Source organism: Syngnathus typhle, linkage group LG8 (assembly GCF_033458585.1).
Source record: "Syngnathus typhle isolate RoL2023-S1 ecotype Sweden linkage group LG8, RoL_Styp_1.0, whole genome shotgun sequence".
Taxonomy (NCBI): Eukaryota; Metazoa; Chordata; class Actinopteri; order Syngnathiformes; family Syngnathidae; genus Syngnathus; species Syngnathus typhle.
This window is the reverse complement of record NC_083745.1, coordinates 5,429,787-5,438,162: the sequence shown is the minus strand read 5'-3', so window position 1 is coordinate 5,438,162 and position 8,376 is coordinate 5,429,787. Positions and strand designations below refer to the sequence as shown.

At 39.4% G+C, this 8,376-nt stretch overlaps 2 protein-coding genes across 8 annotated transcripts; both read left to right on the top strand.

Annotated features, from left to right (window-relative positions):
* Positions 1-3,105: 3,105 nt before the first annotated feature.
* nanp (N-acetylneuraminic acid phosphatase) lies at positions 3,106-4,131 on the top strand. Its single transcript, XM_061284504.1, has 2 exons — positions 3,106-3,257; positions 3,458-4,131. The coding sequence occupies exons 1-2, from the start codon at positions 3,168-3,170 to the stop codon at positions 4,106-4,108; spliced, it is 741 nt and encodes a 246-aa protein (XP_061140488.1). The 5' UTR covers positions 3,106-3,167; the 3' UTR covers positions 4,109-4,131.
* A 153-nt stretch (positions 4,132-4,284) lies between these two features.
* LOC133157878 (homeodomain-interacting protein kinase 1-like) lies at positions 4,285-7,401 on the top strand. 7 transcript variants are annotated; one of them, XR_009715098.1, is made up of 9 exons: positions 4,285-4,597; positions 4,674-4,870; positions 4,948-5,139; positions 5,259-5,440; positions 5,687-5,810; positions 5,893-6,003; positions 6,070-6,153; positions 6,565-6,669; positions 6,846-6,860. XR_009715098.1 is itself a non-coding variant. In XM_061284499.1 (9 exons), exons 1-9 carry the CDS (start codon positions 4,477-4,479, stop codon positions 7,174-7,176), a joined length of 1,515 nt encoding a protein of 504 aa, XP_061140483.1. In that variant the 5' UTR covers positions 4,285-4,476; the 3' UTR covers positions 7,177-7,401. The 7 variants fall into 7 exon arrangements, 6 of the variants coding, with proteins under 6 accessions (XP_061140483.1, XP_061140481.1, XP_061140480.1 ...); XM_061284499.1 differs by having other exon boundaries at positions 5,259-5,434; positions 6,491-6,669; positions 6,846-7,401; XM_061284497.1 differs by having other exon boundaries at positions 6,494-6,669; positions 6,846-7,401.
* The last annotated feature ends 975 nt before the right edge of the window (positions 7,402-8,376 follow it).

The following is an 8,376-nucleotide window of genomic DNA, read 5'->3' as shown; positions in this document are numbered from 1 at the left end:
TTTTTATTTTTTTTATTTGGAGGTACAAGCGACCGGATTTGAATTTTGAAATAATAATAATTTTGAAACAAATGCAGAGATTCCTGGTGATTTAACCTCATCGTGCCGACTTCCTACGAAGGCTCGTAAAGTGAAGTCTTGAAAAAATCAATCCAGATTAGGCAATAAAACACAACAATTATCAGTGTCGCAAATAGTTTGACTCACTAACTTTATTCCAGGAATGCAATTACAGTTTGTGCCACGGTTTGCACACAACACACTTTGAAAAATCGGATTTAAAGAACATTAATATGTAAATGTTTTCTTTCAGACGCAGGACCTTCGGGGTGAATTGTGAAACTTTGACTGAAGCTGCGTGGTGGGTGATCTCACAGTGAAGCTCCAGAAGTGAGCAATAAAGACACATAACATCCATATGGCGTCATATCTTCTCTGCGTCAACTCCAGACCTTCCCTCTGGATGCCTTTTCCAAAGTTAAGCAACTGACATTGAACACATCATGTCATCATCACCCCTCCTTGACGAAGGAAAAAGCACTTCACATGGAAAGCGTCAGCACCTGCAACTGTCAGCCTAACAGCTAAAGGCCATCTGTTCTTTCTGCTGCCAGCGTCACTGCATCGCACATTCTGAGCCAATCACACAGCTCGGGAAAAAAAAAAAAAAATGATGGACTGATTAGCTTTGTTTTCTCAACTTTAGGGCTAACCCTGACAAGTACAATCAAACATGCAGTCAGATGGAACAAAGAAAGTCCTCCATATGATCAGAGATGACAGAATATACTGTAAATTAATTCATACTGTATCCCTTAAAATGACTTTTCAAATATTTGATAGTTGCATGTCAGATATCAGAACATTTAGAATAAATAAGTCATTTGACAGAACGTAAATAACTCTACGAGAGCCACTTCAAAGCGCTGAGCAATTGAACAATACACAAACATGATGACAGGATTGTCTCAATTTTCAAATCACGCTATCAAGCGTCTAACGCAGAGGTGTCAAACTCGTTTTTAAATAAATATATGAGCACCTCATATTATACACAGTTACAAAACAAACTGACAAATAACTAGTTTTCAAATCAGATGAGTAAAAACTGGTCAAATATTAAAAAACAAAAAAGGTGTTATTTAAAGTGAACACAATTTGCAATTCTAGTAATGGCACACGAATTTGATGCACAATTTGTCTTCGCGGGCCACATAAAATGATGTGGCGGGCCGTATCTGACCCCCGGGCCTTGAGTTTGACACCTGTGGTATGACACACACATCAAGAGTTTCCACACGGATGTGTTTGTAATACGTGCGTCAACACTCACTGTATGTGTTACCACACTAACTTAAAATAGAACAAAATAAAGACACATTATTATTATTATTATTATTCCACCTATGACGAAAACTCTTCCAGGAAATATTTGTGACTTTTTTTATGCATTGTAGTTTTAAGGTAAAGGAGTTGCGAAATTGCATATGAATGAACCTACTTTTAAATCTGAATGAGGCTAATTAACCCTTTGTGCTGTCAAATATTTTTGCATTCCAAAATTCTAAGCATTTTAAAAGAACTTCAAAAGCACGTCTATTATTGTTCAGGTCCAACACCAAAATTCATGCCATGCAACATAGACAAATTTTAGATAAGCATATCTTTGGATAGAAAGTGTTTTGTTACCAGCTAAAGAGGCACCATTCTGCCCAAGATCATGTTTTTTTTTTTTTTTTTTTGGTTTGGTGCATGCAGGTTGCCATTCTCCCCGTTAATGCAACTCATGTCGTGAGGTAAATCAACATTTTCAGTCGAGTTCATACACTCCCGTCCTTGATATGATCTCCAATGTGTGTACGTGCGTGCGTGCATGTGTACGTGCATAAGTCCCCGTAAGAGGCAAAGCTCGATGGAGGCATCATGACAAAGACAGCACAGCTGAGTTCTCTTTCCATTCCAGATGAAGTTTATCTTTGAAACCTATTTATAGCAACCACAGACAAGAGATGTACGGTGATAACCAACCAGGGAGAGCTCATGACAGGTGCTGTGAGGTCATTTAAGGAAATTTGAATGTATGTAATGTTTTTTAATTCCATCTCTCTATAATGTTTCACTTCCTTTTTAAGATTTTTATTTAAGAACTTTGATTTGTTGCACGCCTGCCCCTTAATTAGGCCCAAGTTTAGTTCTCACCTAGCGTGCAAAAGCCAGGCGTTGTTTGTTCTGAAAGACAGAAGCAAATTAGGCCTCTCACACTATTTCTTGGCTTGTATCTTATCTGTGGCATTTTTTTAAAGGCCAACCGAAGCACTCACGCAACCACCTGAGCTACACTCAAACGGATGATCTCAGGTAATGTGAGAAGAGCTTGTTGCGTGTTCTGATTGGGTTTGAGAGACAAAAAGGCCTGCACGAAGTTGCGTGTGAACCGTTGGCGAGTTGCCAGAGGAGAGAATAACTCGGTTGCGTAACAACTGAACTATGTTTTGATTTTGTGTCACAGAATAACAGACCAGATAGATGTACGTATGATAAAAACTCATGTTTCCTAACATTATTTGGAGACTTCAGACTTTCCTGATTTCACTTTAGTCACTTTATTTTTTTCTAGTTGTACTGTATATGCACAGTGCTTGTCCAACAAAAAGATAACTGAGAAGCTGTGCAAAACTGTCATCTGAGCAAAAGGTGCCTACTTTGAGAAATCGAAATCATAAAATGTTCTGTTTTGATCAACTTTTTAAACCAAATAATATCATCAATAATTGTAATAATAAATAATAAAAGTATTAATTTATTATTCAAGGAAATATCCTCTAATCTGATGGGGTTTTTTTTATTTTCCTAACTCGTAGATTAAGATTTAAATTGTCACCTACATTTTGGATATAAACAGCTGCATAATATTTTTATTTAGCAACTGTAGCCCAATCTGTTATTGTGTTGACACTATAATACCAATACGTGTTAATTTAAAATGGATAGTGCGATTGAATGATGGATATTAGCCATTTTGGTATATTACCGCCCTCAAGTGGATGTAAATTGAAAGTGCGCTTTATTTACACATGAACTACAATTCCCAGTATGCGTAGCGTTTATAGGCGCAGTTACTTCCGCAACTCATTCAAGCTTGCTTCCGGGTTCTCGGTGTATCAGCAATGGACGGTGTCCCTATTAAGGCTATATTGTTTGATTTGGACAACACGCTTATCGAAACTAATCGCGCGAATCAATATGCGATGCAAAAGGTTGTATTCTCCGACTAAAAGTATATTCTTGATTAAATGCCAATGCGAGCAAGGGATAGGTTCACAATAACCGTCGCTGCCAAATAATTGCACTTGCAACTACTTTTAAAATATGTTCTCAATTTATTTATTTTTTAATTTATGGTTATTTTTGTGGTTGACTTGCACGTTGTAATTCAAATACTCTGTGACTTTTACAGACCTATGAACTTTTGAAGACCTCACTGGAGCTTGATGATGACGTCATCAGCCAGATTTGTGACAGGTTCAAGCAGAAACTTCTCCACGAAAAGTTTGACCCTTCAGCTGGCAGATCTATAGATGAAGTTCGAGTGGGTCACTGGGAAGACAGCATTAAGGAAAGTGTGGACAGTTGTTCAACCCCCTCCTTGGCAGCTCAATGCTACTACCTATGGAAAAAGAGTAGACTGGAGCTGATTCGTCTGTCCCCTGAGATCTCCAGTCTTCTGAAACAATTTAGAAGGAAATACAAGCTGCTTCTCCTGACCAACGGGAATTCTCAAACACAAAAAGAGAAAGTGGAGGCGGCAGCTTGCGAAGGCTTTTTCGATAAGATTGTAGTCGGGGGAGATTATGCAGAGCAGAAACCTCACCCTTCCATCTTTAGACTGTGTTTTGATCTTCTGCAGGTGGAAGCCCAGGACTGTATCATGGTTGGAGACTCACTGGACACTGACATCCAGGGAGGGTTCAATGCACATGTACGTGCTACAGTTTGGATTAACAGTGCAGGTGATGCTGTACCTGTTGGTTCAGTGACTCCTGACTATACGCTTTCTACTGTATTGGACCTGGAAGACGTTTTGGCACAACTAAATAAGAGGCAGTAGCTGATATAAACACTAAATGTTAATCCCTGTATTTTATCTTTTTTTGGTGGGGGGGCAAGGATGTTCTGAGTTGTGAATTTAAATCTTGATCAATGGCTAAAAATGTCATCAATGTATTTTAAATGCATTTGCAACACTAACACATAGGAAGATACATGCACCTCTAATAATAATGACTTTTTTTTATTAATTCTACTTACTGTGCATCACAAACGTGTATCGGAACTTCCTAGATTTTCTTGAAATCTAGGAACTTCCAAGATTTTTTTTTTTTTTTTCAATGACAACACGCCCATTACACTTGTAAGCGTCATCATGGATTATGATGTCACATCCAAAGTCACATGGCCTGACATCATAGAGTCGTTATGGTGTTGAGAGTGCACGTCTTGACACAAGGGAACTGTGCAATTATATTTTTATTTTTAATTATCATAAAAATGGCAATGGGGGTAAACTCAAAGATTCAACACTCAAGTGAAACCAGTGGTAGGTGATTCAGCAAGTCATCACTGCGTGACCTTTGCCTCCTCGCTCTAATTGATACATTTATTGTCATTTGCAGATCAGAAGAAAAAAACAGAACCGTTTGAAAAGCTACAATCTAACAACCTAAGTAGTAAAACAAGTACCTACCTGCTTAAAGACGTAATCGGTGAAGGAAGCTTTGGTAAAGTTGCCCAGTGTGTAAACTTAGACACGTCACAGACCGTAGCCCTCAAAGTCCTTAAAACCAAGTCAAATGTGATATCCAAAATGGAGGTATAAAAAAAAAAAAACACCATCTATTACCTGACGAAGAGCTCCGGTGTCACTCATTTGTGTCGTTTTCTCCGTAGATCAAAATGCTTGAAATGGTGAGTGTTCTGGACCCGGTCAAAAAGAGCATTGTGAAGTTTATTGAAAACTTTGAGCATGAAGGCTATACATGTTTGGCTTTTGAAATGCTCGACATGAGTCTTTTCGATTTTGTTGTCAAGAAACGAAAGAAGCCGTTGTCTGTCAGTGAGATACGGCCGATCGCGCATCAGGTAATATCATTTCAGAGATGTGTCAAATCATATGATTTTTTTTTAACATAATTAATTAAAAAATATAATAATTGTCCAAAGATTACATGTGAGTTATTTTCCTTCTTATTATCATGCAGTTGCTTACGGCCTTTGAGGCTCTGAAAGGTATCCAAATCATTCACGCTGACTTGAAGCCTGACAACATCATGCTGGTGAATCATTCATGTGAGCCATTCAGGGTTAAGTTAATCGATTTTGGCTGCTCCATCCAGACCTCTGCAGTCACCCTTGGAATGATCATACAGCCTATGGGGTACCGGTAGGGTTCATTCTTCTTGTAGTTTCTTACCTCTTAGGTCAACTGGTTGATTTTTTTATTTTTATATACAATATTTTAAAAAGCCATCATAGTAGCAATAATAGAAAAAAAAACATCTTGGAGTCATTTTTTTAACTTTGAAATCTCAGATTATTCCGCTTTAGAGGTTCCACCGGATATATATTTTTAACATTTGCCAAAGATGATATTCAAATGTACTTTTGTTTCTGTTCTTTTTACAAACAGAGCACCCGAGGTTACTCTTGGCCTTCCATTCTCTGAGCAAGTGGACATGTGGGGCCTTGGTTGCGCTCTGACTTTTTTGCACATAGGCCAGCACCTTTTTGCAACAAACTGCGAGTACCAGATGGTAAATAAAACGGAAGGATTAACATACTATAAAGTTATAAAATAAGAGAGTGACATCCAGTATGTTATTTCTCGCTCCCAAGATGAAAACCATCGTGCAAATACGAGGGCAGCCACCTGACTCGCTCCTCCTAGCAGGCAAATACGGCCAAAAGTATTTTACCCACTTGAACTTTGAACAGTGGAAGCTAAAGGTAATAATGCAGAACTGTCTGGAATTTAGAACTTCTGTTTGAATTTATTTATTTTTTTCTCTTTAGACTCCAGACGAATATAAACTTTCAAACGGAGAAGCGACAAAAACATGGAAGATACGATTAAAATCTCTGGATGCCATTAGAACTGTAAGTGCTCCATTTTTTTTAAAGTAAAGAACAAATACATGACATGTTTGAACGCGAAGAACTCTTTTCCAAAATGTTACAAACTTGTGTTGATGATGATTTTGTACATGATCAGAAAATTGACTTGCATGTTTTACAAATACTAATTCTAGCCATTTAAAATAACTTGTTTCCTTAGTGTGAACATGTTCAATAAAATATTTTTTTTAAAAAAAGAAAGGTTTTTATACAATGACACGGCAAGGTCCATTTTGATCAATCAGTTGCTCTCGTTTTAGAAAAGAGCTCTTCATACTGTAGTCCATAACCGGGTCGGCCATCTTTGTTTGACACTCAGCAGAGCCGAGAGGATACAAAAGAGGTGTTGAGCGAATTTGAAGATCAAAATGAATTTGTTAACCTTCTAAAAAGTCTTCTAAGCATTCAAGCTGAGAGAAGAATCGCTCCGGCGGAGGCTCTCAAGCATCGCTATGTCTCAATGGCTCATCTGGTTCATGAGAGTCACACGAGCTCGTAGTAAGTCGATTGATCATTACATTGACGTAAAAATACTAAAACAGAAAACTTTTTAAGGAAAAGGTTTGGCCTTGCCTCCCCTGTTGCCACAGGTGTGTCTATAACAGTCATTGTTTCATAGTTCAAATATTTCTTTAGTTGCAAAGCTGCATTTGTGATTGGTTGCTTTCTTTCAGTGTGGACAACGCTTTTGATCAGATGCTTGTTTGCCCGATCGAAGGATTTGAAGAAGAGCTCATCTCAGACAGCGAGGATGAAGACAAGGTTTCCTACAATCTCATTTTGCACTCATCTGATGGAGTAGCACATATGAGACAATGGAGCAGTAGTGACTCCTTGAACAAAACATCGGTAGGTGATGGACACATTGAGCAGGATGTTTTGGAGTCAATACAGACTGATGGACAAATTGATCAGGATGTACTTGAGCCAGTACAGGAGAAGCACAACGCTAATAATATTCCAGTTTTTGTGTGCAGTGGTTGCGGAATCCTGTTTAGAAAGTAAACATGAACAACAGACTCGTGCACAAGAAAGTGGACAAGTCCATTTTGATCTGGAAACACATAGATGAGCACAAAATCTGTTTTATAACTTGCCCCGCTAAAGAAATTCCCACTGCCAACATTTTTAGTTGCTTTTGCTTGTTTGTTCTTGGTTTTCCTCAATCAAAAGCTTCCAGCACCTTAATGAGACGAGACAACAGTAAAAATAAAAGGATTATTTTTTCTATTTTAAGTCACCTTATTATATAAAGAGTTTACAGAATTTGTATGAAATTCAAATTATAAATTGTGTATAGTTCACGTTTATAAAACAGAAGTTACGGTACAGTTGGTAGGTTATATAAACTGAAAAAAGTGTACACAAGCTTCAACTTAAATTAGATTTAACAGCTCCTTTAGAACCACGAGATGTAGCTATATTTCCCTTTGGTGACGTCACACGCGTCGAAGCCAAAAGCACTACTTGAGATGATGTTCCTCGCCGGGTGTGGTGGCGCACGCCTGTAATCCAAGTTACTGGGAGGCTGAGGCTGGAGGATCGGTTGAGCTCAGGGGTTCTGAGCTGCAGCGGGCTATGTCGAGCGGGTGTCCGCGCTAAGTTCGGTATCGATATGGTGCTCCGGGGGGAGCCCGGGATCACCAGGTCGCCTAAGGAGGGGTGCACCGGCCCAGGTCGGAAACGGAGCAGGTCAAAGCCCCCGTATCGCCCAGTAGCGGGATCGCGCCTGTGAATAGTCCCTGCAGTGCAGCTTGAGCAATACAGCGAGACGCAGTCTTTTATACTTTATTTCTGTAAACGGTTGGTATTGTTTTTATAGCAGTGCACAAACTTCCAAATGCTCAAGTTTTTCCTTACAAGGCATAGTTCAGATAAAAAAAAAAAAACACAAGGGAAGTTAAGGTGCAGTTATAAAAACTGAACCGCTCGTTTGGAACCACTAGACGTGGCTATATTTCCCATTGGTGACGTCACACGCGTCGAAGCCAAAAGCACTACTCGAGATGATGTTCTTCGCCGGGTGTGGTGGCGCACGTCTGTAATCCAAGTTACTGGGAGGCTGAGGCTGGAGGATCGGTTGAGCTCAGGGGTTCTGAGCTGCAGCGGGCTATGTCGAGCGGGTGTCCGCGCTAAGTTCGGTATCGATATGGTGCTCCGGGGGGAGCCCGGGATCACCAGGTCGCCTAAGGAGGAGTGCACCGG

What these genes read in the sequence shown, in the direction of transcription:
- LOC133157878 (XM_061284496.1), top strand. Translation starts at nt 4,477, where the DNA reads ATGGTGTTGAGAGTGCACGTCTTGACACAAGGGAACTGTGCAATTATA. An exon ending in TACGGCCGATCGCGCATCAG is followed by an intron (nt 5,140 to 5,258) that starts GTAATATCATTT and finishes ATTATCATGCAG; the next exon opens with TTGCTTACGGCCTTTGAGGC. An exon ending in ATACAGCCTATGGGGTACCG is followed by an intron (nt 5,441 to 5,686) that starts GTAGGGTTCATT and finishes TTTTACAAACAG; the next exon opens with AGCACCCGAGGTTACTCTTG.
- nanp (XM_061284504.1), top strand. Translation starts at nt 3,168, where the DNA reads ATGGACGGTGTCCCTATTAAGGCTATATTGTTTGATTTGGACAACACG. An exon ending in ATCAATATGCGATGCAAAAG is followed by an intron (nt 3,258 to 3,457) that starts GTTGTATTCTCC and finishes TGACTTTTACAG; the next exon opens with ACCTATGAACTTTTGAAGAC.